The sequence below is a fragment of the Macaca thibetana genome, chromosome 2 (assembly GCF_024542745.1).
Source record: "Macaca thibetana thibetana isolate TM-01 chromosome 2, ASM2454274v1, whole genome shotgun sequence".
NCBI lineage: Eukaryota > Metazoa > Chordata > Mammalia > Primates > Cercopithecidae > Macaca > Macaca thibetana.
Genome location: NC_065579.1, coordinates 99,426,662 through 99,454,197, shown reverse-complemented (window position 1 = coordinate 99,454,197; position 27,536 = coordinate 99,426,662). Strand labels below are relative to the sequence as shown.

The window sequence follows — 27,536 nt, the reverse complement described above, 5'->3', positions numbered from 1 at the left end:
GTTTATTTTGAGGCTGTTTTTGCAACTTTCTCAGCCCCATTTTACTTATTGTTAGAAAACAATGGACAAAAGCTTCCAGAAAAGTAATCAGCCAGGATACCTAGCAATGTAGCTGGATTCTTGGCAGACCCCTCAGAAGGATTAGCTGGTTCAGAGGGAGGGCCGTTTTGTTAAGGCCTGTCTCTGCTCCCTCCACCCCTCCCCTCTCTGAATCAGGAATACTTGGTGCTCATGGAGTACGAGGGCTTCCAACTAAAATGAACTAGGTAATAATTCAATAATTCAATACAAATGTCCACTAAAGAGTGATGGGAATGATGAAGGGTCGATGAAGTTTGTTTCCAAGCGTGAGGGGCCGAACTACTAGGAAAGTGCTTTTCAATATAAATGTGATAAATCTGATCTCTTGACATGTTATTCTTGGTAGCCCTCCTCCCGTATAATATCCCAAAGGGAATGAACTGCCCCTTGACGTGGGTTCTAACCTACAACTGTTTCATGAACACGCGCTCACTCGACCTGTCAGGACCTGTGTCCTCCCAGTCGGGACCCCCAGGCGGCAGAGCTTCAGGGCTCACATTCCCCCCGCCCCCCCCCCGCCCCCCCCCCGCCAGTCACTCTCTACTTGAAACTCCACAGAGTTCTTGGAATTTTCCTCGCTTGCTGTGAGGAGAATCCCAAGTGAGTCTGCTGTGTTGGAGCCATTAAAAACCAGCCAAACTACAGATTTGAGGTAAGAGACCCCGTAAAAAGGCAGAGCTAGTGGCGCGAAGTTGTTTCTGGCTCATGAGTTGACCTAGCTAGGCCCTTTCCCCTCTGTAACTCGACCTCAGTTTCCCCTTCTGTAAAACAAAGGAGGTTCGGTAGCGCTAAGGCGAGACAGCCAAGCTCCCCTCAGGCCTGACAAAAGGATGGTCTCCGGTCCCTCGAGCCTCCCTCTGAGAACGCTATTCACCCGAAGCGCGGGGGCGCCGGGGCGCGTCCGCAGGCTTCCCTGCCCGCCCGCACGCACCCCTGGCGATCAGTTCGCCGCCGCGCCCCCACACCCAGCCCCGCCCCGGCGATTCCTCTCGCAGCCCCGGCGCGTGGAACCCCGCCCTCCCCCGAGTCCCCGAGCCCGGCCAGCGGAGGGCTGGGCAGGGCGGGGCGGGGCGGGGCGGGGCGCGCGGGAGGCGGAGCCGAGCCGGGGAATCCTGCTCTGGGCAAGCACCCGGTCCCGCAGAACAGCCCGGCCGTCCAAAGGCCCCGGCGCCCGGGGGCGGCGGGGAACCCCAGACACAACCGGGTCTAGAGGGATCCCCGCGCCGAGCCAGCCGCCGCCACCGCCTCCGCGCCGCCCCCGCGGGCTTGGCAGGCGCCCGGCGCGCCCGCACTGCGCCCGGCCGCCGGCTCCCGCGGTCCCACCGTGAGCTCGCCGGCCCGTCGCCCGCTCGCCATGCAGCCGCCGCCGGCCTCGCGCGCGTAGGCGCCCGCCGCAGGCCATGCTGCCCCTGCTCGCCGCGCTGCTGGCCGCCGCCTGCCCGCTGCCGCCCGCCCGCGGCGGGGCCGCGGACGCGCCCGGCCTCCTCGGGATGCCTTCCAATGCTTCAGTCAACGCGTCCTCCGCGGAGGAGCCCATCACCCCGCGGCTGCTGGCCTCGGCAGCCCCCGGGCCCCCCGAGCGCCCGGGCCCGGAGGACGCGGCGGCGGCGGCGCCGTGCAACATCAGCGTGCAGCGGCAGATGCTGAGCTCGCTGCTAGTGCGCTGGGGCCGCCCGCGGGGCTTCCAGTGCGACCTGCTGCTCTTCTCCACCAACGCGCACGGCCGCGCTTTCTTCGCCGCCGCCTTCCACCGCGTCGGGCCGCCGCTGCTCATCGAGCACCTGGGGCTGGCGGCTGGCGGCGCGCAGCAGGACCTGCGCCTCTGCGTGGGCTGCGGCTGGGTGCGCGGTCGCCGCCCCGGCCGCCTCCGGCCCGCCGCCGCCCCCAGCGCCGCCACCACCGCCGGGGCGCCCACCGCGCTGCCAGCCTACCCCGCGGCGGAGCCGCCCGGGCCGCTGTGGCTGCAGGGAGAGCCGCTGCATTTCTGCTGCCTAGACTTCAGCCTGGAGGAGCTGCAGGGCGAGCCGGGCTGGCGGCTGAACCGTAAGCCCATTGAGTCCACGCTGGTGGCCTGCTTCATGACCCTGGTCATCGTGGTGTGGAGCGTGGCCGCCCTCATCTGGCCGGTGCCCATCATCGCCGGCTTCCTGCCCAACGGTATGGAGCAGCGTCGGACCACCGCCAGCGCCACCGCAGCCACCCCCGCCGCAGTGCCCGCAGGGACCACCGCGGCCGCCGCCGCCGCCGCCGCTGCCGCCGCCGCCGCGGCCGTCACCTCCGGGGTGGCGACCAAGTGACCCGCTCCGCTCCTCCCTGTGTCCGTCCTGTGTCCGCGCGCGGGTGCCTTTCCCGCCGGAGACTCGGCCGGTGTGCTTCGTGCTGTAGTTATCGTTAGTTCATCTTCCCGAGATGGGGCCGCCGAGAGGCCCCAGCGCCTTTGAAAAGCAAGGTTTGTGCTGCGCTTCCAGTTCCGAAAAGCAGATGTTTAAGCCCTTGGACTGAGGGTGGGATCGCAGCTCCGAAGACGGAGAGGAGGGAAATGGGGCCCTTTCCCCTCTATTGCATCCCCCTGCCCAACTCCCTCCCCGCACCCACGTGCCCTATATTCATGGCAGAAAATGACCAAATCCTGTGTATTTGTTTTATATATTTAATAACTGTTTTAAATGAAAGTTTTAGTAAAAAAAAATACAAAACAAAAACATTAAATTGCTATTGCTGTAGTAAGAGAAGCTCTTTGTATCTGAACATAGTTGTATTTGAAATTTGTTGTTTTTTAATTTATTTAAAATTGGGGGGAGGGCATGGGAAGGATTTAACGCCAATATATTGTTACCGCTGAAAATGAACTTTATGAACCTTTTCCAAGTTGATCTATCCAGTGACGTGGCCTGGTGGGCGTTTCTTCTTGTACTTACGTGGTTTTTTGGCTTTTAATACAGACATTTTCCTCCAGAGATGTGTATGTAGCTTTTTCTTTATTTGATTTGGGAAAGGGAATCCAAGAATTGCAAGACATTACCCTAAAACCTGAGCGAGGGAATCTCGGAAAAGTTAGAGAAGGGCTACTACTTCTGTCTCCTTTACCCGTCTGTGAGAGATAGATGGAAACCGTATTATTTGCCCTGATGGCGATTGTCTTGCATCTCACCACACTGGCCCCCAGTTCCCATCCACCCCCCACCTGTCACGGTGGCAAACCGTTTTATATGATTCAACTTTTTGCTCACTGTTCCAAGCTCTGCAAAACACCCAGGCAAGCATCAAAATGGTAAAATCAATAGTTCCTCTGAGCTGGATGGCTTTCACGAAAATGACTCACTTTAAAAGGCATGTAGATTTCTTTTCAAATGCATGAACTTTAGCAGATAAGCACATTCCAAAAGCTGGTTTTAAAACCTGAGATACTGTTTTGGCGTTTAGATTTTTCAAAAAGATAAACTCTTGGGGGATAAAGTTAATGATCACAAGATTTTCTTCACTTTTGGTTTCCATGTTACAGTATCTGCTATGTAGTAGTTTCAAATTCTTCCAGGTTTTCAGAAGAGTAAGTAAAAAGTCCTTAAAGAGACTTAATATTAAAAATTATTTTAAAAGCATTTTTAAGAGACTTTGAAAGCTACTTTCCCTTGCTTCATCTCGTCTTCATTTTGCAAGCATATTTGAGATTGGTCTAGAGCTATAGTTCTCAAAGCTTGGTCCCTGGACCAACAACATCAGCATCACCTGGGAACTTGGAGACACAAAACTTGGGCTCCACCCAGGACCTATAGAATCGGAAACTCTATAGGGATAAGGCCTAGCAATCTGTGTTCTCACATGCCCTCCAAGGCGTTCTGATGCATTTCCAGTTTGAGAACTGCTGTGTTCTAGTGGAATGAAACCCTCAAATGTAGGTTGCCTCCTTTTATCTTGAGATGTCTATTATATCAAATAAATGGGATGCTTATTTTCCCAGCAATACGGCTGAAGGAGAGGCTGGGTCATTGCCCTGCAGCTTCAGCTGCCCCTCTGGCTCTTTGAGGTCCTGAGATATCTGTAGCAGGTACCAGCCCCCAAGAGGGGAAAGGGTGGAGTATTGATCTTTGTAGGTTATAAGCGTCATGATTTTTTAACCCTGTGGTAACTAGCAGAAGAAAAGTCAATAATTTTGCTAAGCTTGATCAATTTTAATATAATCATAGCATTTATAACTCTGGAGGCACATTATGTATTCTTTGTACCACATACACGTAATCACTCTCCCTGCTTTTTTCCAAGATGGATACCATGGCTCAGAGAGGTTGAGCATCTTGCCTACAATCACACAGCCTCACGAGACAAAGCTGAGACTAAATCCAGGATTTCTGCCTCCCTGAATGGTATTGTTCATCACTGGAAACTTCTTTTCCTAGGAGAATTAGGAGCTCACTGCTCAAGGTCCACCCTTTTGTTGACCTACCCTAGTCACTGTCAGATTTTGTGTAGCTACAAACCCCGAAGAACCTGACAGCATTAAATGAGACATTCAGGCACTTAATGGAACTTTCTATATATGGGCCCTAATGGCTACCTTTTAGGGATGATTAAAATATCAACATCTATTGACTTTCAGAATTGCCGGTGGAACCTGCATATGTGCTCTAGGTTCTGTGTGTGTGTGTGTGTGTGTGTGTGTGTGTCACTGATGGACTGGTTAGTCCCAGAAAGTGAGGACAGAGCTTGCTTTGATCTTGTTCAGTTGGAGTCACCCACTGGGTAAAGGAAGTCAGGTCTTGACAAGCTCAGCTGTGAGGTCTGAATTTTCTAGTCAGTTTGATTTGCATAATCTCAGTAGTGAAATGCTTCCAAGTATGTAATTTACTAAGGATTACTCAGGAGTTCTTCTATGACAGGAAAAGAAGTGTGCCATTTTAGCCTGTGAACGTGTGCACATGGCACCCCCAGATCCCAGCCCATTCATAAAGCTTCATGGGGACAGCTTGAGTTGCCAATGATACAGCGGAGTCCCCAGGATAAATCATCATTGTGTTATTTTTGCTTCTCCTGAGAGAAAGTTTACTCCTCGGGAGGGTGGATACCCCTTGTTTAATATCCAGCTGCTGCTGAAGGCTGCCTTCTTGAGTTTTCTGCTTTCATCAAGAGAGCTTCCCCCAGCCCCAGATCTGAACACCTTAATCTTCTTTGGGGCTTGCCTCAGTGGAAGAGACCACCTTGCCCAAAGCCGCACCTCCTGCCTGGGGCACCACATCCGACGACTGATCAACACAGGGGCAGAAAAACCCAGCCCTCTGGCCACAACTTGGGACAGCTCTGAAGGGTCCTCCACTACCCTCCAGTGCCCCCCGCCTTCCATTCAGGACTGAGTCCCCTCAGGGCTGGCTGAGGTGTCCATGGAAACTTCATGGAGTTGAACTACTCCCTCTGTCCATGTCTGCCTCCTCCCATTCCTTCCCTTCCACAGGCCTAATCCACACTCCCTAATAAGCCTCTTGCACAGTGATCTCTATCTCACAGCCTCCCTCTTGAGGAACCCCACCTGTGACAGGCAATGTACCCAACAACATGCAGAATTGTTCTAGCCATGTGGTCATTAGGCACATATGAGGAGCACATCACACAAATGCTTCTCATTTGCATTTCTTTTACACAGATCACACATTTATACTTTTTCTCTTCCATCTGGATAGTTCTCTAATAACCAGAATTTATGATGATATGGGAAATTTCCCCTAATGTCACTTCTTGTTTAATGATCACTTTTTGTTGATATACACATCAAAGGAGGATGCCTTGTTTCTTTCCCCCTCACATCACCTTATCATTCAGGATACACCAGGTTATGCTCCAGTAACAAGCAATCCCAGCTTCTGGTGGCTTGTGCATGAAAGGTTTGTCCCAGGCCGCGCACGGTGGCTCACCCCTGTAATCCCAGCACTTTGGGAGGCCAAGGCGGGTGGATCACCTGAGGTCAGGAGACCAGCCTGGCCAACACAGTGAAACTCCGTTTCTACTAAAAATACAAAAATTAGCCGGGCATGTTGGCATGCATCTATAGTCCCAGCTACTTGGAAGACTGAGACAGGAGAACCACTTGAACCAGGGAGAGCGGTTGCAGTGAGCCGAGATCATACCACTGCATTCCAGCCTGGGCGACAGAGCAAGACTCTGTCTTAAGAAACAAAACAGCACACACACACACACACACACACACACACACACACACAAATGGTTTTTTCCTTGCTCATGCTGCGTGTCCAAAGGTGGTAGGAGTTCTGCACTTTGGAATCATTCAGGGACCCAGATTATGGGGACTCTGACTCAACAAGGGGGCCACCATCATCTAGGTAGGAGGAAGCAAATTCTGGAGGGTCCCACACTGGCAATTCAATGCTCCAGGCAGGAAGTCACATCCTTTCTGCTCATTGATGAGAACTGTCATGTGGCCCCACCCATCATGAGGGAGCCAAGGAGTTCAGATTTCCCAGTGGCCAAAGGGAGAGGAAAAACTGGCATCAGTGAGCAACACTAATGAAAACCACGACTTCCAGCACTGCCATACCTGTGTGATCTGTGGTCACCCAGAAGAATTACAGGACTTGGTTTGGTGAGTAGACAGAGGATCATTCTAGAAGTGCTGGCTCTAGACTCTCCTCCTCTGACACCCATACCATCTGGCCATGCTGGAAGCTACCTGCCACTCCTGGGGCATTTTACAGATAATGGTGGTATCAGCTTGGTAGCTTTCCAAAAACAGGGCAGGGGATATCCCTAAAGAACTGAATCTGGAAGATTTGCACCCTGGATCCCCACAGTCTAGGAATCTTGAGGGATAGGAGAATAGTTAGAAATAAAATGGGGAGAAAGGAGAGTGTGTCAGAACAAGCATCTCAACTCTCCTGGCCTAGCCCCGCCTGCAAACTCATTAGCATCAGGGGCATGAAGAGGTGGGTCTTCACTCTCCTATTCTCTCCTTTCACTGGGGGCCAATATCCTCTATTTCCCAGCTAGATTAAGAGGTTTCGAGCTAAAAGGATTGGGAGAGTTAACAGCGATATAAAATGACATTCAGTTCACAGCTAAGCCTTTTCCTCAGGCCAGAGAAGCCACTAGGAAAAGGAGGGGATGACAGAGGTTAACTCCCCAAATTCACCCAGGTCATCGGGGCTGGTGGCCCTTGTGTGCACCTTGTCATGGGTGCTCAGCAGGACCTGTTCCTGACTTCCCTCTGGTCTCTTGCTTGTAGACCTGTTCAGCCCCCACCCCTGCAACCCTCCACCCCAGGGCAGCCTGGCTCTTTTAGACAGTGCCTTCACCCTTCCCGGCTCTGCTGTGCCTCTTCTGGGACATCTCTCCCAGTGCAATACGGGGCTCATTCTGGGCTGGGAGTGCCGAACCCCTTCACCATGTGTGGTACTGCTGGGGAACACACCTTAAACTGGAACCCGGGCTTCTTACTGCGTTCTCTGTGGGCGGGCACTTACCAGACATCACCTTCCCTTCTTGGCTCTTCCTTGCTGGGTCTTTGGTTTTAGGGCAAAACTGTTTTGTGCAGCCTCCACATGTGAGGAGACACCTAAGGTCCCCCGGATTCTCCTCACCAAGGCTCCATTCTGCGGAACTTCTTGTTCTTGGTCTTTTCTCTGGTTCTTACACCAAGTGCAAGTTTCCTACTTGCCTCCAGCTCTCAGACATTTTCAAGAAGCCCATCCCTCTGGTCCTACCATCTCCCATCAGCTCTAAGTAACTTAAACTTTTTTTTTTTTTTTTGAGACAGCATCTCACTCTGTTGCCCAGGCTGGAGTGCAGTGGCGCCATCTTGGCTCACAGCAACCTCTGCCTCCCGGGTTCAAACGATTCTCCTGCCTCAGCCTCCCGATTAGCTGGAACTACAGGCACACGCCACCACACCCGGCTAATTTTACATTTTTAGTAGAGACAGGTTTCCCCATGTTGGGCAGGCTGGTCGCAAACTCTGACCTCAAGGGATCTGCCCACCTTGGCCTCCCAAAGTGCTGGGATTACAGGCATGAGTCACCGTGTCTGGTAAGTAACTTAAATTTACAATTTTTTTCTCCATTCCCCACATAGCAACACTGTCCTCGGTCAGCTCCTGCTGTTTTCTCTACAGCCAAGGTCTCTGTAGACAGCAGGCCCCCATGCTTTCGCCACAACCTTCTGTTTCTGGTCTTTCTAAGAGGTTGTCTTCTTCTCTGCCCCTCGCTTCCAGCTATCAAGATCACATAACCCTCAGCCCAATCGGTCCAGCCAGTTCACTGTCCCCTCCCAGCCTCGGCATCCTCCAAGCCTGTGCTGACACTGGATGCTTTCTGCCACGCCCTGGGATGGGACAAGGCCCAAGGTTATTTTGAGGAGGGTAGGGATTTCCTGTGGTCTTCTGAGGACAGGTGGTGTGGCTGCTCACTCAGGACAATTAAAGGCCTCTCTCCTCGTCTCACCCTTAGGATTTTCCTGGCTTTCTTATTGCCTGCGCATTCCCAGGACTGTCTCTCAAAGCACTAGAGTGAGCTTCTGTGCTGCCAAAGATGCATTCTTTTGTGTGCTTTCACAGGATCAGTGATAAAAATCCAAATCATTGGCATCTTGATAACACGCCAAGGCCTCATTTTGACTATGGAGACAACACGCCTCCCAGCAAGCTTTTTTGGCACTCTAGAAAATAACCTACCTTCTGGGTGCCCCATCAGGACTCTTTTTGTCTGTGATTAGAGTCCTTGCCAGGCTACTGGCAGTCCTATCAGACTTCCTGAGGGTCAGTGGGCATGCAACAGAAAGCTGCTGGCCCTATCTCTCCAACCCCACAAACACCCCAACCCCAATCTAGAGGTCAAGTGGCTGCAGGTTCGAGAAACTTGTTTAGAACCTAACAGAGCCCCCAGAGCCCCCTTGTGATGGCTGCACTCCAGGCCCCTCTGAGCCACCACTGTTACCAATGCACTTTTCTATCCCAGGGGTAACATTTGTGATTTCCAGCCTACTGGTAGGGCTGCCTTCTATGGTAGCCACTCTGGACTTAAATCATTATCCACATTGTGTAAGGATCTAGAACTGTGGTCTTGCTATTATAGTACCTTGGAATCTTATTTCAGAATATTTATGATCATGGGAATTCCCTGGCTCAAGTCAATTCCATGTATTATTTGTTCTTGCAAGATAGATGCTGATTTTCTTACCATAGAATTTAACATTAAGCCCTATCTTCCCTCCTGTGTTTCTAGATAACTCTGCAGCTGCTGAGGGAGACCTACACTAGAAAATAGTGGTAGTAATAATTGTAGTTACTATATAGTAATCATAATAAATATGATTACTAATAACTGTTCCTTTGGACTGGTGAGGGAAAAAGCAGAAGAAATAGAAGGAAAGGCAATAACTAAGAGGAGAGAAGGAAAAGAGAATTGAAACATCAGTTCTAAGAACAGAAAGATGATCCCCTTCCTCATCCCCCCTGCACACACACAAAATAAGAGCCCCAAATGCTTCCACCGAAAGGCACAGGGGAGAATGGAGTGGATGCCCTGGAGCTGGAGGCTGACGGCGGGGGAGAACAGAGAGCAAAACATAAACATGGAGGACCCTCCATGGGAAGGTTCCAGGCAGGAGGGGCACATGGGCAGGAGCCTGCCTGGTGGCTGGGAGCAGGTTCTGCTGGCTTCTATCCTACAGAGCTATCCCAAGGGGACTAGCTCCATCCTCTCTCCTTGGATCACTGAGTTCCAGTGTCTCACTCAGCCTGACAGGCACATCCCACCATGCCAGCATAAGGCCATCACCATGTCCCTGAGAGGGGACCTGTGTTGATTACTACTGTGCAGGTCCGTCAGAGACTGAGAATGGATATTTCACTGTACAGCATTGCCTGAAGTCATAGAATACCTTGCTAAGTAAAAAAGAAAGAAAAGACCACACATCTTCCTACTACCCAAAACTAAGCTCTGCAAACATTTTGGTGCATGTAGTTGCAGTCTTGTTTTACACATGTGTGTGTGTGTGACCATAAGTAATTATTCATACTAAAAAATGAAAATGGCCAGGCATGGTGGCTCACACCTGTAATCTCAGCACTTTGGGAGGCCAAGGTGGGCAGATCGCCTGAGGTTAGGAGTTCGAGACCACCTTGGCCAACATGGTGAAACCCCATCTCTACTAAAAATGCAAAAATTAGCTGGGTGTGGTGGCAGGCACCTGTAATCCCAGCTACTTGGGAGGCTGAGGCAGGAGAATTGCTTGAATCCAGGAGCGGAGGTTGCAGTGAGCTGAGATTGTGCCACTGCACTCCAGCCTGGACGACAAGAGCCAAACTCCATCTCAAAAAAAAAAAAAAGGAACTGTATTGTGCATAACTGCTTTTAAAACTTGTATTTCTTTACTAGACCAGTGTTATATCATAGAAAAATTAGAAAATACCATTCATAAAACAAATGAATAAATATCTCCAATAACCCCCAGTACCCACAAGTGAGCATGGCTGATATTTATTGATGGATATTCAAATGTATGTATTATGCATATTTTAACCCCAAACTGAGTACCTGCTTCTTAGCGTGCTGCATTCCTGCACTCAGCAGCTCTTTGACAGTTCCCTCCCTCTGCAGAAGGTCATAGAGGGCTTCTCACCGCAGGTGTGTGAAGGTTGTGTTCTTGATGTGTGGGTCAGACATCAGCTGCACAGGATATTGAAATCTATCAAGGCCAAAGACGTAATGGAGATGGGGGAGGGAGGATTGGATCTGCTATATTTCCCTTCCAAGTTTATCATCTCCAGACACATATGAAAGGCAGACCAAACTTTCCACCCCTCCTGGCAGAAACATCTCTGGTTTTGTGTCTGAGGTTTCAGATGAGGTTGATAAGGAATGGAACACAACTTTAGAGGATGAACAACTTGATTCATCTCAAGTCATAACTGTGAACAGCTTCCTATTTCCTGGGTTTATTTGATGTCTTTGGTCCGAAAATGAATTCTGAGATCCAATAAGCAGGAAGGATATTGCTTCCGTGTCATGCTGCCCCAAGAGCTGTCCCAACATATGGCCGAGTTAAAGCTGCAGCCAGAACCCCTCTGAAGTCAGAACATCCAGAGGTTCACCAGAGAGGAAAAGATCTCACCAGAGGTTGGGGAATCACCAAGGACAGGAACCACCAAAGGGTCAAAATGTATTCAGCAGCACTCACAGTCCGTGGAAAGTGTTAAGGTCTTCCAGAATGGATCGTGACTTAGACTGGGTTTCCGAGAAGCAGGGCCTGAGGTGGAGAGTCTCATCCAAGCGTTGAATTGGGGGATGCTTTCAGGAGAATCGGAGTGAGGGAAGCAGGATGGGACAGGGGAAGGAGCAAAGCAAGCACATGGTCTCAGCTGATGTGGGTTTTAGCCTGACCCCAGGGGAACCTCTGGAGCAGGCTGTGCACCACAGTTGCTGCGCCTTGAGACAAAGGACTGGTCTTTCGTATTTCCACTTTAACCAATCACTGGCCAAATTCTGGGTAGAGGCGTCATTATAGCCTCCCTGGCAGCTTCCATTTAGCTGGGCCCAACTCTCTAGAAGGGGAGGCAGCTGGGAGAAGTCTGCAGCCTACACTCAGAGCAGCCTACACTCCGAGTAAAAGGAATGTGGAAGGAGTGCCTGCAGCGTTCACTGCAGAGCTCACAGTGTTCTTCAGTCCCATTCCCATCAATGGTGGAGTCGGGGGGTGTCCAGAGGACATGAAGTTTAAATGTGCCTGTCGAAGCTTCAGCTCCCTCTCCAGCCAACAATGCTGACCTCCAGGCCTTGCCAGTCTCGGAGAGATCTGGCTGGGTGGTCTTGTCTCTGGTGTCCTGCATTGGGGCCCACTGAGGTGCAGTTGGCTCTCTCATGCTGGCCCTCCCTAATGAGGTTAGAAGTCCCTGCCATCTGCCATTGCATGCAAAGTCTTAGCTCCCAGTATGTGCATTATAAGGGAAGCCCCTCGGTATTAGGGAATTTGCTGAGGCCACCAGCAGACTGGTAATAGCATGGGACAGGACCCCAGGACACCTGTTTGCAGCACCTGCCCTGCCATGAATGAGCCATTTGGCTGTGGCTCCAGCGTCTGTCTCCTCTGCTACAGAACAAGGGGGTTGGGGCAGGTGAGTCCCCAGTCCCTCAAAGGCCTGCAGTTTTGTGTTCAGACTTTCCCTCCCCATCTTCCAGGCCCAGTCAGACCACATCCACCACAAAGACACTTCCCTCGAGGACTTTTCCAGCAGGTGGACTGAAACAGAGGCCAAGGCCTCTCATTTTTCTGAGTGATTTGAAGGGGAAACATGTACGAGTAAGAAAAGAGGATGCTTAAGATATCAGAATGTATTTTGCCCTGGATTGTCTAAATTGGCTGTTTGCGTGGCTCTGATAATTTATAAAATCATTATGATGTTTGCATTTTTCTATTCAAATGACCAGGGCCATGGAGTAAAGATTTTGTTTCAAGTCAATGAGGTAAACAAGAAAGAAAAAATGTTTCACATTTTAAAAATGACTTATTTGTCAGTTAGCAATGACTATCATGCTCTAAAGTAAGGAAGAGAAGAAATTAGCATAGGTTGTAGATGCCAGGAACTTGATCTTCCAAATCCTCACAGCAATCTCACGAGGGCTGTGCCTCCAAAGTGCACAGTGGGGCAGCTAGGATGTCCTCCCTGGGTGTGGGGAGAATCCTGGAATTTTACCATCATGGTGTCTCAGAGATGTGTCCACAAATAGGCCCTCAAGAACTCTCTGTTGAATTGCATTATGAGCAAAAATTGTGTGTTCCTGTGGTTTCCTTGTAGGCCTCTTCCAGCCCAGGCTCAGAGAACACTGGGGAGATTTCCTGTGTGGCCTGACTAAATAAGGTTTTAAGAGCCCCCAACACCTCTGTGGGAACTGCCATTCCTGTCGCCAAGTGACACCCCCTCCAGATAGGCATCTGCAAGGAAACAGCAGCTGCTCTGGTCGCTTTGTGAACCCTCACCTCAGTTTAGAGCACCTGAGGGCAGATCCAGGTGTGCGTCCCCACCCGGCTGACACAGAGCCACCCCAGAGAAACAGGAGATCCAGGCAGCTGTCAGCGATGCCAGAGAAGCCCTCGCTCCACTGCCTTTTACCCAGGATGTCACAGACCCACCTCCTGCCCTACACACATGCACCCCACCAGCATCAACATGCAGGCAGACACAGCCACTCCCAGATGCACCTCCCCTGGTGCCGAGAAGAGTTTTCAGGTACAAGGAGGGAAAGGAACAGGGGTTTGGGCATCGCAGACCTGAGTTTGTTTGCATCTTAGCTCTGCCATTTTACCTTGCTGGGCATTCTCTTCCTCATCTGTAAAACAGAGAAAATAATACCTACCCAGCAGCCGAGAGTTGGGAAGAGTAATTATGAAGAACCCCTAGGGTGCTCGTTGGCACATAGGAAGTGCTTCATGAGTGAGGTTTACTAATACTGATTGTTGAAAATCTTCAGGGCTGTTGTTCTTGATCTTTTACAAGCATCCCCTCTCCCACTACCTAGTCTGGTTCACTCTGGGGCCCTGGGGATGTGAAGAGGAAGGTTTCTCAGGGCCTTCTGCCTCCCCTCTGACCATCCAGCTGAAATGGAGAGCCCTGGCACCACGTAGGGCTGGGGCCACAGGCTCTGCCACTGCGCTGGGGCAAGGACCCTCCACGGTTTCTGATCCTTCAGTGTGGGGAGGGGACTCTCCAGGTTCGCATCCCCTCAAAGAGTATCTCTCTTGTGCTGAAGCAGCAGACAGATGTGGGGTCCTCCAGGAAGGCCTCGGCACTCCAGGAATGGCCCAGCCCCACTCATACAGCTCCCCAAGTCCCTTCTCAATGTAGATCCATGACTGGCCTGATTCCAAGCTCAAATAAGCCCATGTTCATTACAAGTCACCTCCACCTCATTCCAGAACCCCCACGTCACACTTAATTTGCCAGAGGAGATGGTCAAAGCCCTGAAGTTTCAGCTCAGCCTAACAATTCCCTTTAGAGGGAAGTCAAAGGCCCAACATCGTTAGACATTTTAGCTCATGGAATGATTCCAGCAGAATGGAGTGAGAAGTGGGACCAGCCAGGTGGGGCGGAGGTGGTGCCCAGTGAGGCCAGACTAGTCTATTTCAAATACTAGCCCTGACACTGGCCAGCTGCTTTCTAGGCCTCAGTTTCCTTTTCTGTAAAATGGGAATAATAACAGTACCTCTCCCATAGGTATTATTGTCATGAATTTAAAGGAAAATATACCTAAGAGTTTACTTTCTCTCCACACCCCTTTAGAAACACATGTCCCAGCTGGAGCCCTGGCTCCCCCAGGACTATCTTGTAGCTTAGTTGGTTCTGTTTCGGGTGATGAAAAACTTTTGAAACCAGAGAGTGGTGGTAATTCCACAACATTGTGAATGTAATTAATGCCACCAAATCATATCCTTTAAAAGGGTTAAATATTAATTTAATAGTCAGGCATGGTGGGATTACATGCCTGTAATCCCAGCTACTTGGGAGGCTGAGGCAGGAGAATCGCTTGAAACCGGAAGGCGGACGTTGCGGTGAGCCGAGATCACGCCATTGCACTTCAACCTGGGCAACAAGAGCAAAACTCCATCTCAATTATTTAATTAATTAAAACATAAAAGAATTGCATGTTATGTATGTCATACCACAATTTTAGAAAACATTTTTAAAACAATAAGAATAAGGGAAAGGCTTACCTGACTCCAACTGAGAACTGAACATGGGTCATAAAAGATGGGTTTTGTCCCCTTCCCAGTGGAATGACCCAGAAACAGCCTGCGCCCCCTGATGCAGGGGCTCCCTGTGGTGGCTCCGGCTATGCCACCCCACTCCTGGGTTTTACTCCTGCTTGAGTAACGGAATGGCCTAGCGCAGTATAAAGGAGAGAGTTGAGGCTTCTCTCTCTTTTGTCACCAGCACAGACAGATATGGCAATGGTGTTCAACAAAGAGAGCTGAGAGCAGACTCGATGTCTGGCCATGAGGCAGGCGATGGAACCCCAGGTTTCTGCTCCCAGTGGACCCAAAGCAGCCCCACTGGGGCAACAAACTCCCAAATTCCATGCAGGCATGACTGCAGGGAACAAGGGAGAGAGCGGCCCTGTCACCTTCTATTTCTGCCAGTTCCCTGTTCTTTTCTCTCAGGTCTGAGGCGTGCAGGAAAAGAGTGATAAAACCATTCCCTCACTCTCTCCTGCCACTGAGAATTATTCCTTTTGTTCCAAAGAGTCTCGTGGGCTGGAGGCAGCCACAGGGCTTGGATGGAGTTCATTATTGGGCACAGACCCAGGGCAGAACATAAAAGATTCAGCCTTGACATTTTACAGATGGAAACAAATTTCTGCACTGTCATGGTGGGGCTCAGAGAGAGCACAGTTTAACACAGGCACAGAATCAAAACTCTTTACAATCCTGGACTGGCGGGAGCAGCAGTACTGCCTGCAGGAGACCAACACTGGCACGATCGACCCCATGACCTTCAACAAGGCTCTCATGCTCCCTGAGCCTCAGTTTCCCTATCTATAAATGAGGGGACACTAAACACCTGCTCTAGGGCTGTTGGTACCTAGTGCTCCCATGGCACACAGCCTATCTGAACCTACATCTAGGTTATCAGCTCTGTCACACTTTGCTGGGGACCACTGATGTGTACTGTTATAAATAGCTATTGTTTATTGAAATGTTACTATGTTCTGAGAATTTTTAATCATGCATATAGAAGACTTTGGTGGTGCCCCAGCCATCCCCCCTCCCCACTAACCATTTCCATACATGTTGGCCCAACTTCAGAATACCATCATTTCCAAATCTGTCTGAGGACCCTTTCTGGTTGCTGGTGCCCACCGTGCCCACATGCCAAATAAGTGAGAGAGCTAAGGCACTAAGGCACCCCAGGAGTGGTCCTCCCACAGTGACTGATGGGAATCTGTGGATAAATATCCCAGCTCCCTCCTCCCGTCAGGCAAGGTCCTACTGAGAGGGATGGCATGCAGGTGCCCTTGGTGGCAAAACACTTGCTGGATAAGTCACTCTTGCCATCTTTTTCCCCACTCCTGGCTCACATCCCTCTCCCCAAGTGGTTTTTCCTGGAGTCACTTCTCAAATAAACTACTTACGTCTGAATCTCTCAGGATCTATTTATTGGGAATCCAAAACATAATCTCATTTATTTTTAACAACGAACCCAAAGAGCTAGGTACTTTGATTTTCCTTTTACAGATAAGAAACAGGCTTAGAGACATTTAGTGTCTAAGGTTGCACGAGCCCTAAGCGCAGAGCTTAAATTCTTACATCTGGCCACAGGGCCCCAGCCAAACTAGGAAATGTCATGTCCAAGGCAGTGGCTTGCCAGGGAAGCCTGAGGCTGCAGAGGGTAAATCCCCTCCCCACCCACTTTACCCTCCACCTAAACACATGCACGCACACACAGGCACGTACACACACACACCACCAGAGAGATAGAGAGCCCATCCTATAGAGTGCCCGCCACCAGGTGGTGCCCTTGCTGGGAGGTGCAGGCTGGCCCTGCAGAGAATCTACCCACAGGCCAGTGTTGTCATCAGGTCTAGCTGAGCTACTTCGAAGAACCAAGGAGTCTGCCTTCTGCCTTCTGTCTTTCTGAGGGAGGCTGGAGCCCAGTAGGCAGAACCTGGATTGGGAAATTTTTAAAAGCTCCCAGGACTTCTGAGCTGTTGAAGCAGCACGCACACGTGCACTTCCCCAGCTGGTAGCAGTGGGAGGACAAGCGCACTTTTCTCTAAACCTGCTTGGAAAGTTGAGTTTCTAGAAACCCTCTCTATGGTCACTCAGGGTAGCAAATTCCATCTTCCTGGTCCAGCTCCTGTACTGTGGAACATAAGGACCCCCACCCACCCACACCCCCACAACCTCTGCCTTCTGCCCACCTTGCCTTGGTGTGAGGATTGGGCTTGGCACAGCGGGATCAGGGGCAACAGGACAGTTTCTTCGGTGGAGCTGCCCCAAGGTTCTGGCCCTGGGCTGACCTGTGTTGTTCGGAAGTGCAGCAAGAAGGGACAGAAGCCTGCTCTCCTTTCTCTGGGGTGGTTCCAGCCCCTGCAGGAGACCACTAGGACCCAGCATCAATCTCCCCAAAAAGCACGGAATGACTATCTGTGATTTAAAGGGGCACCACTCCTGTTTTTCTGCTGTTAAAGTTCTGACTCCAAGTCGGGCACAGTGGCCCATGCCTGTAATCCCAGCACTTTGGGCAGCCTGGGGAACAGAGTGAGATCCTGCCTCAAAAAAAAAAAAAAAAAAAAAAAAAGGTTCTGACTCCAGACTGATATGTCAAGATACAAGATTATGTTTTTGTTTGTTTACTTACGCTGTAAAAACCAACTTTAAATTCCTAAATATATCCACAGAGCCTCTTATTTTCTTCATATTTATTTTAATGTTTAAAAATGTATCACTGGCTATCTTAGGTCGGGTTCCCAGAAGCAGACGTTGAGATGAGTTTTGCGTGCAAGTGATTTATGAAGGATGTGCTCTCATAGAAGCCGAGCTGGGGTGCCATCTCAGGCTGAGTCCCAGGGAGAAAAGCTTCAGCCCGCCCCACAGGGAACCCCAAGTATAAACAGCACCTCAGAATCTCCCTGCCTCCGACCCTTGTGCACCTGCACAAGGCTTACACTCCTACATTACACCAGTCACTGGTGAAGGGCTGCCCCAGGAGTGTAAATTCTCAGGCAAGGCCTCCTCCAGCAGCCCAAGACTGGATCGACAAAGAAGAATTACAGGTGCTGGAAGTGGTGATGAGGCCACACACTCACGCATCAGTAAAAGCAGATCCAAAGACTGGGTACGGTGGTTCACGCCTATAATCCCAGCACTTTGGGAGGCCGAGGTGGGTGGATCGCCTAAGGTCAGGAGTTCGAGACCAGCCTGGCCAACATGGTGAAACCCTATCTGTACTAAAAATACAAAAAAAAATTAGCCAGGCATGGTGGCACACACCTGTAGTCTGAGCTGCTCAGGAGGCTAAGGCAGGAGGATCACTTGAGCCCAGGAAGTCGAGGCTGCAGTGAGCCAAGATTGTACAACTGCACTCCAGCCTGAGAAAAAGGTGTGAGATTCCATCTCAAAAAAAAAAAGAAAAAAAAATTAAAGAATCTTGTGAACAAATAAGATGCACAGACAATCACAGTGATACACATACACATGCACATATACATAGAAAACAGATGGGGAAAAAATAAACCAAGATGTTTACAGTGGTTATCTATGGCTGGTGAAATTACAGAATCATTTTTATTTTCTTCTTTATAGTGTTTCCCCCCAAGTTTTCTACAATGAAGTCATATATATTACCATCATAATTGAAAAAAATAAGTATGTTGTTTTGGAAGTCATGAGTATCCTGTAATAAGGGTAGAATTTGCTCAGATATGCAAAACACACCTGTCAATAAGATCCCAACCAGCTCTTGAAACCCCATTTCCACTGCATGAAAGAAAATTTTTGATCTTGTTGTTACGGTATTTCAGCCTCCTCTGGTTTAAAATAATCTCTTTTCAAGTAATTACATAGTGTCTGGGTCTCTCCATCAATGCAAGGATTTTCCTTTCTCCGCTTCGTTCCAAGATGGCAGTTGGATGCAGGGGAAGCTAACTTAGCTTCAGGTCTTGGCCTTGTGGCGCAATCACATGCTGCCTGCAAGGTTGGGGGCGTTACCTTGCTGCCTCAGCCTCATCTGGCTTTCACTGTGACTCCTGATCCCCAAAGTCTGCATGGGAAAGCTACTTGATCACTGGTTTGAGAAGTCCATTCTGCAGCTCTAAGTTCAAATGGTATTTTACTTTTTTTTTTTTTTTTTTGACAGCTTCTCGCTCTGTCGCCCAGGCTGGAGTGCAGTGGTTCAATCTCGGCTCACTGCAACTTCTGCCTCCTGGGTTCAAGGGATCCTCCTGCTTCAGCTTCCTAACTAGCTGGGACTACAGGTGTGCTTTTTGTATTTTTAGTAGGGACTGGGCTTCACCATATTGGCCAGGCCGGTCTCGAACTCCTGACCTCAAGCGATCCACCGACCTTGGCCTCCCAAAGTGCTGGGATTACAGGCGTGAGCCACCACACCCGAGCAAGCCCATATATAGTATGTCAGGTGAGTTGTGTCAGGCCCAAGTCGCTGAAGTGCCTCCCTCAGCCATTTCTGCTCTGTGACTTGGGCACCATGTTGGATGCAGTGTTAGCCTGACCCAAAGGCTCTCTTGAGAGATTTGAAGACTCCTCAGGCTATACCCAGGGAAGTGGGAGCACCAGCCCGTATGTTCTTGGAGTCTTTAAAACTATCTCAGTGTTTCTATTGTCTCTTATACCTGGAGCTTTGATCCTGATGGGTGGGGCGGGAAAAACCAGCACACTCACAACCTGCCCCTGGCCTGCCTTTTCTTGTCCCATTTCTTAACTTCTTCTCCAAGTTTCAAAGCAGCTGTCCTTCCTCCTGTAGGGTAGAAACTTCCTGTTTGTCATATTTGCATTTTTCTTTCCTCCATGATTCACTCAATGATCACTCAATTTCTCTGAGCTTTGATTTTTTTGATACATAAAAACCCAGCCTTGGGGGTTTTAAGAAAGCCCTTTCTCTCTCTGCAAAGTCTGGCATTTGAGACTATTGTCTTCCTGTCAGATTTTAAGTCTACTTTGAAACTTAAAGCAGAAAAATGAAGCCTTTCATTAATGCTGTCACCACCCTCTTCTTCCTTAGAGAGATTTACCGCTGCTTCCTGGCCCACACTTAATGGCACAAAGGCTATAAGAATGAGTGATGAGGCCGGGCACAGTGGCTCACACCTGTAATCCCAGCCCTTTGGGAGGCCAAGGCAGTGGATCACCTGAAATCAGGAATTTGAGACCAGCCTGGCCAACATGGTGAAACCCCATCTCTATTAAATACAAAAAATGAGCCGGGCGTGGTGGCACATGCCTGTAATCCCAGCTACTTGGGAGGATGAGGCAGAAGAATTGCTTGAACCCAGGAGGCAGAGGTTGCAGTGAGCCAAAATTGCACCATTGTGCTCCAGCGTGGGCAGCAAGAGCAAAAATTCCATCTCAAAACAAACAAACAAACAAACAAAAGAATGAGTGATGAGCTGGACATGGCAGCTCACGCCTGTAATCCCAGCACTTTGAGAGGCCAAGGCAGGTGGCTCACTTGAAGTCAGGAGTTCAAGACCAGCCTGACCAACATGGTGAAACCCCATCTCCACTAAAAATACAAAAAGTAGCCAGGTGTGGTGGTGGTGCATGCCTGTAGTTCCAGCTACTAAGGAGGATGAGGTAGGAGAACCTCTTGAACCCGGGAGGCAGAGGTTGCAGTGAGCGAGAGTGCCTCTGCACTCCAGCCTGTGTGACAGAGCAAGACTCTGTTAAGAAAAAATAATAATAATATATATGTGTATATATATACACACACACACATATATACACATATATATACACACATATATATATATGAGAAACCAGATTTGTCAGCCTCTTTCTTTGGCTTCTCAGCTTCCTCAAACTTTGTGGCAGGTTTGCATAGACCTGCCCACTGTGAAACAGCTGGACTGCCTCCTGCTGTCTGTAACCATTTCCACACATTTCCACAGCCTTCATCATTAAAGTGACTCTACTTCCTCCGCTGATGCCTGCTGCATCTTTCCACTGGTATGTCATGTCACATCCTGCAGTGATATCCACATTACGATGACTTCTTGCTTGCAACAAGCTCTCTGAGCTGCTCCTGGAAAGGTCGTATTTCTATAAGCACTCAAATAAGTCATCAAGCTCTGGAACTGTAACCATGAGGAAAATATTGAAAACTACCTCTGCAATCAAATAGCTTACTCCACATTCCTGACGAATGACTGATTATTTGTTAGCTCTGTAAGGGTTCCCAGAAATACTATATCATCCCCATAAAACATAAGGCAGCATCTAAGGTGATGTGTCCTGGCTTTGATGTGTATTTCCTGCTACTGTATTACTGTGCCATATCTAGTTCACCTATTCATTGAGTTAACACCTATGTATGGACCATCAGCTAAGTGCTTAGTCCTAATCTTTGTGGAATAGGTGCCCAAGTTGAGATTGAGCCTTCTTTTTGACAACCTTGATGATCAGAAGGGGAGTGGGTGAAGAGATGGGTACTGCTCTTTTAAAACTTAAACATAAGCTGGGCACAGTGACTCGTGCCTGTAATCCCAGCACTTCGGAAGGCCAAGGCACTTGAACCCAGGAGTTGAAGACCAGCCTCTGTAACATGATGAGATCCCGTCTCTACAAGAAATAAAAAAATTATCCGGGCATGGTGATGCATACCTGTAGTCCCAGCTACTTGGGAGGCTGAGGTGGGAGGATTGCTTAAGCCTGGGAGGTGAAGGTTGCAGTGAGCTATGATTGCACCACTGCACTCCAACCAGGTCAACAGAGGATGACCCTGTCTTAAATAAATAAATTAAATAAATAAATAAATGTAAACACATTTTTCTGCTTTCTTAGAGCCAGGAGTTCAAATGTACCTTTGAAGGAAGTTGGTTTCTTTTGGGAAAAACCTCTAGTGGGCCTATTAGTCAGGACTCTGTTGATTGTTGAGGGCATAAACCCATTTCAAACCAGCATGGGCCAAAAGGGGAATTTCCTGGATTAAGTAACCAAATCGCAGGAAGTGGGGGCCTGCAGCTGGGCTCCGAGAGAGGCAAGAGCCAAGACTTACTCTGGACTTTCTCACTCTCCCTCTGTTTCTTGTCTCTGCTGCTCTCAGCTCCTTGGCTTCTTCTATAAGTCTAAGGAAGATGCCTTCAGGAGAAGAAAGGGCCCCATTAGGGAGTGTGCAATCCAAACCAGCCGAAGGGCAAAGTTATGTAAAGGTTTTTTTTATAACTTTTTTATTGAAGGATTAGAAAAGTGCACAAATCAAAAATTCCCAATTTGATGAATTTTCATAATAAGTTAAAGACACTTGTCTAGCCAGCACCAAGATCAATAATCAGAACTTACCAGCACGCACAGCCCCACTAATTTCCCTTGCAGTCACGACCGCAGGTCAGTTGTAGACTTTTCTACAGGTATGATGTATGTCAATGAAAGTGTCAAGCAGCATAGTTTTGCATTTTGCCTGTTTTTGAACTTTATGCAATGAATCCAAGCAGTTTGTACTCTTTTCTGGCTGGCTCCTGTGGCTCACTACCATGTCTGTGAGATGTGTCCATGCTGTTGTGCGCCATCATGGTTCATGCTTTCGCATCACTGCATGGCATCTCATGGAGTAGAGGTGCCATTCTACTGATGACAGACATGTAGGCAGTTTCCAGGTTTTGGTAATTTCAAATAGGGTTACTATGCCCATTCTTGTATATTATTATTATTATTATTATTATTACTATTATTATTGAGACAGGGTCTCACTCTATCACCCAGACTGGAGTGCAGAAGCACCATCATGGCTTACTGCTGCCTTGACCTCCCAGGCTCGAGTGATCCTCATACCTCAGCCTCCCACATAGCTGGGACTACAGGCACGTGCCATCATGCCTGGCTAAATTTTGTGTTTTTTATAGAGATGGGTTCTCACTATGTTGCCTAGGCTGGTCTCGAACTCCTGGGCTCAAGCAATCCTCCAACCTCTGCCCCCTGAGTAGCTGGGACTAGAGATGTGTGCCACCACACCTGACTAACTTAAAAAAATTTTTCGTAGAGATGGGGTCTCCCTGTGTTGCTCAGGCTGGTCTTGAACTTCTGGCCTCAAGTGATCCTCCTGCCTCAGCTTCCCAAAGTATTGGGACTCCAGACGGCAGCCACAGTGCCCAGCCATCTTGCACATTATCTTCGGTAATCACACACATTCTTTGGGTTTACTGCATACCCAGGAGTGTGTGTCTGTGTCATAGAGTCTTTATGTGTTCTCATTGAGTAGATAGGGAGTTACCGTTGTTCTATGTTCTCTCCAACACTTAAGATGGCCAGCCTTTTAATTTTGGCATTCCAGTAGGTGTGTAGTGGTAATCCATTGTGGTTTTAGATTGAACTGCATTTCATATCTTTATTAGCCACTTAAATACAGTCATGCACCACATAATGATGTTTTGGTCAATGACAGACTGCACATACAACAATTATATTACATTATACACTTATAATACCATATTTTTACTATACCTTTTCTATGTTTAGGTGTGTTTTGATACACAAATACTTATTGTGTTACAGCTGTCTACCGTATTCAGTACAGTAACATGCTGAACAGGTTTGTAGCTTCAGAGCAATAAGGCTACACCATATAGCCCAGGTGTGTAGTAGCCTATACCATCTAGGTTTGTATAAGTACACTCTATGATATTTATACAATGACAGAATCATCCAACCCATTTCTCAGATCATACCCCTGTCATTAAGTGGTGCATGACTGCATTCTCTGTTGTGAACTGCCAGTTCAGGTTATTTGCCCATTTCCCTACTGAGCTGTTGACATTGCCTATTGGCATGGAGGGGTTCTTTAGGTCCTGTGAATCCTCTGTGAGATGTATTTATCACAAATGCCCTCTCAACTATGTGACATCCTTTTCATACTCTTACCTTCTGATGGTCAGAAGTTCTTAAATTTAATGTAGCCCAATTTATCAAAAATTCCCCTGATGCTTAATGCCTTTTGTGTTATATTTAAGAAAACTTTGCCTATTGCAGAGACTGAATTTTAAAGACAATTTTAGGTAGAAAGAAATGAATTTTTAAAGTAAGAATCACTTAGAGAAAAAATTGTCAGCAAATTGTTTATGTATATCCAAGTTGTAATGTGAACATTTCAACTCTAAAACATATATTTTAGACTTAACTGGACTCTGAACATAAAGTTAACTGCCCCTGTTGTTTTTTTTTTAATTCATCATGGAATATCAGGGTTGCAAAGTCTGAAGTCTTGCCTTTCATTGATCTGACTCAGGTCAACAAATACTCACTGAGTCCCCCTCTGCGCCATGGTTTCCTGGGAATTAGGAATGAGAAATGATCGTGTTGCTCGGGGCCTGGTCGGGAGGATAGTGTGCCCGTCATCTTGATGCTGCTGCAGTGGAAGTGTGTTCCGGGCATCTGCAGCCTCAAAGGAGAAGAGTGCATCTGCTTGAGAGAGAAGGCCTGCAGAAGAAGAGAGATACTTAGGAACTGGATCTTAAGCAACTGTATGAGAGCTCTCAGGTTGATAGGGATGGAGGGTGGGGGTTTGGTTTGTTTGTTTGTTTGTTTGAGATGGAGTTTCCCTCTTGTCGCCCAGGCTAGAGTGCAACAGCACTACCTCGGCTCACTGCAACCTCCGCCTCCCGGATTCAAGTGATTCTCCTGCCTCAGCCTCCTGAGCAGCTGGAATCATAGGTGTGCACCACCACGCCCAGCTAATTTTTGTATTATTAGTAGAGACGGAGTTTCACCATGTTGGACAGGATGGTCTTGAACTCCTGACCTCAGGTGATCCACCCACCTCGGCCTCCCAAAGTGCTGGGATTGCAGGTGTGAGCCACCACACCTGGCCTGAGGGTGTTTTATTCCAGGGAGAGGGAATAGGTGATCTGTGGTTTGTGCTTATAAGGGACTGGGCTTGAATGGGGACATTTACAGTTTGCCTTCAAGGCTTCTATGTGCCCCAGGGGCTCAAATTCCAAAACAAAATTTCCAAACATCCTCTTTCTAGACCTGCGGTGGCAACAGGTGACCCACTGGGAAATCTAGGATCCTGGACCCAAGGACCTGAGCCAGGATGCTAGGTGGACTGTATTGCCCTACTCGGTAGCATCTCATTGCCTACATCTGATCTTTGAGGGAGTTGCTGGCTTTTAACTCACCAGAAAAGGGGCCTCTTGCAGAAAAATTGATTTGGAAGGCCCATACATGAAGAGGAAGCTGTGGAAAAGGGCTGTTCCTTTGCTGAACCTCCTAGAGTAATAATTACTGTGTAATATGACCTATCCTTTATTATAACCATGTTTTTATTTTAAATGCCTGGCTTCTAGTGACAATGTACACCTGGAAAAATAAACAGGTTTGAGGCTGGTTACAAAAGGGAAAAAAAGATGCTCACTAATGGTGTTGAATAATTAAGAGGGAACCAGAAACAGAACACACTTGATTAAGCACCAGTGGGGTCTGAGGCTATTCTAAACATTTTACTCACTGTATCTCATTTTATTATTGTGACACAAAGGTAGGGTGTAATAATCCCCATTTTACAGTTTCCATGAGCAAACAGAGCTCCAGAAAGGTTAAGTCACCAGGCTGGACAGTAACAGAGCCAGAATTCTCACTTGGGTCTGAGTCTGACCTCCTCTAGCTATTGCAAACAAACCAATGTACCTGACAAATGTGGGGCCCAGTTATATCACTGCAACATAATTAAAAAGGATAATTGCCCCAGGGAGAAGAGTGGCACATAGTGATGAAGTCCCCTGAAGGGTAGCAAATTGCTTGTGAGTGCAGGGGAACTGGATGATGACACCAGCAGGTTCCAGCTGACAAGTGCCTCCTTGCTTCCCTATGAGTTTGCTCTTCCCAACAGTCACACAGGAGCGCCCCTGTCTTTCTACTGTCCTGCCTCCAAGTGTTCCCATCTTAGCCTGTCCTTTTAGTTCATTCTCCAGACTTCTAAATTGGTTCTCTTTTCTGTCGATTAAAATATATATATATATCTTTGATTCTAAGCCTGTTACATACAGTGATTCTTAACTGGACGGTGATTGGTGATGACTCACTTACCAGCAATGTGGGAGCGTCCTTACATTCCTGCGGGCTTGGAAAGTATTCCCTGAAAGCCTTTCCTTGTCTTGAAGTCCATTCATTTTCCTGGCGTTCTCCAACCTTACACATCATCTGTCCTCCTGTCTGCTTACCCGCAGTGTAATCAAGGATCTCACAGGCGTGTTTGATGCTCAGAGAACTCAGGGATGTTTCAGTCAGGGGCTGTCCCGGGGCTGCCCTGCGTCTTAGTCATCATGTTCCGATGGGTTTCTGTACTCCCTTCATTCATGAGAACTGTTCGTTCAGTGCCTTTTTAGGAAAGGATCACACAGCTGGAGAGCTGGAGAGGTTTTGGTCTGCATAATAAGTGGGAATCAGGAAGAGATGACAAACACAGTTGAGGGGCTGGGTTGGGGGAAGAGTGGAGATTAAAACAGGTAGAAAAGATGGCTGAATGCTGGGCAGGAAAAAAGAGTCACAGAGGAAGTCTTGAAAAGAGCTAGCCTTGGAGGAAGGCTTGCAAAGATGATTTCACCCTGCATGGAAAAGATGGTTGCAGTTGTATTTTTAAAAGATGAATGCAGTATCTCCCACCTCTCCCCAACCCCGTGCTTTTCTATTACCTTATCATTTCTCCATCAAGAGGTGGAGTTCAATTCCCCTCCTCTTGATGTGGGGTGGGCTTTTGTGACTGGTTTGTTTGTTTGTTTGTCTTTTAAGACAGACCCTCACTCTGTCACTCAGGCTGGAGTGCAGTGGCACGATTGCAGCTTCACTGCAGCCTCGACCTCCACAAACTCAAGCAATCCTCCCACCTCAGCCTCCCGCATAGCTAGGACTACCGGCATGCACTGCCATGCACAGCTAATTTTTGTATATTTTGTAGAGACAGAGTTTTGCCATGTTGCCCAGGCCGGTCTTGAACTCCTGAGCTCAAGCAGTCTGCCCACCTCAGCCTCCCAAAGTGCTGGGACCACAGGCATGAGCCACCATGCCCAGCCTCTTTGTGATTGTTTCAATTAACAGCATGCCATTGAAGTGATCCTGTGTGACTTCAGAGGCTTGGCTATAAAACGGACCCATATTCCATCTTATTCCCCGTGATCCTCACTCCTAAAGTCTTGAGCCCTGGGTAAGCATTTTGACTCTCCTGAGGCCATCAGTCTGTGAGGAAGCCTAAACCAGTCCACATGGAGAGGCCACTGAGGCCCTGAAACCATAAAAAGAAGCAGAGGTACCCAGCCAGCCACCTGCTGCTTCAACCCTGGCTCTCCAAGCTCCAGCCACTGTCCGAGAGTAACCACACGAATGACTGGAACGAGAACCACTCCAACAAGCATTTCCAAAACTCCTAATCTACAGAAATCCTGAGAGATTACAAAACAATGACCACTGTAAGGCACTAAATTGGGAGGTGATTTGTTCTATGGCACTAGCTAGCTAAGCAGGAGTTCTGGCCAGTTCTATATTGGGCAAGATAACAAAGTGGAGTCATTGTAAATCATTTGAAGAAAGAAACACGTTTACTTGTCTTTTCTGGATTTTCTAGGCCAAAGCATTTTGGAATAAATCAATGGCACCTTCACCAGCCTATGGCCTAAAAATGATGCCCTCCTTCCTTATAACCGCATAGTAAAGATCCAGGCCCCATCATCTTGACCACTGGCTATCAGCAACCCTGTGGTTCAACCTGCTGCTTCTAGGAGTCACATGGGGTGTCCTTTCAGGCC

The 27,536-nt window shown here is 48.6% G+C and overlaps 2 protein-coding genes across 4 annotated transcripts in view; both read left to right on the top strand.

Moving 5' to 3' along the window:
* KIAA1143 (KIAA1143 ortholog) overlaps positions 1-27,536 on the top strand; it is a 940,736-nt gene that overhangs the window by 450,943 nt on the left and 462,257 nt on the right. The window lies entirely within an intron of this gene.
* TMEM158 (transmembrane protein 158) lies at positions 1,152-3,036 on the top strand. The gene has a single exon (XM_050780520.1). The coding sequence runs from the start codon at positions 1,482-1,484 to the stop codon at positions 2,376-2,378; it is 897 nt and encodes a 298-aa protein (XP_050636477.1). The 5' UTR covers positions 1,152-1,481; the 3' UTR covers positions 2,379-3,036.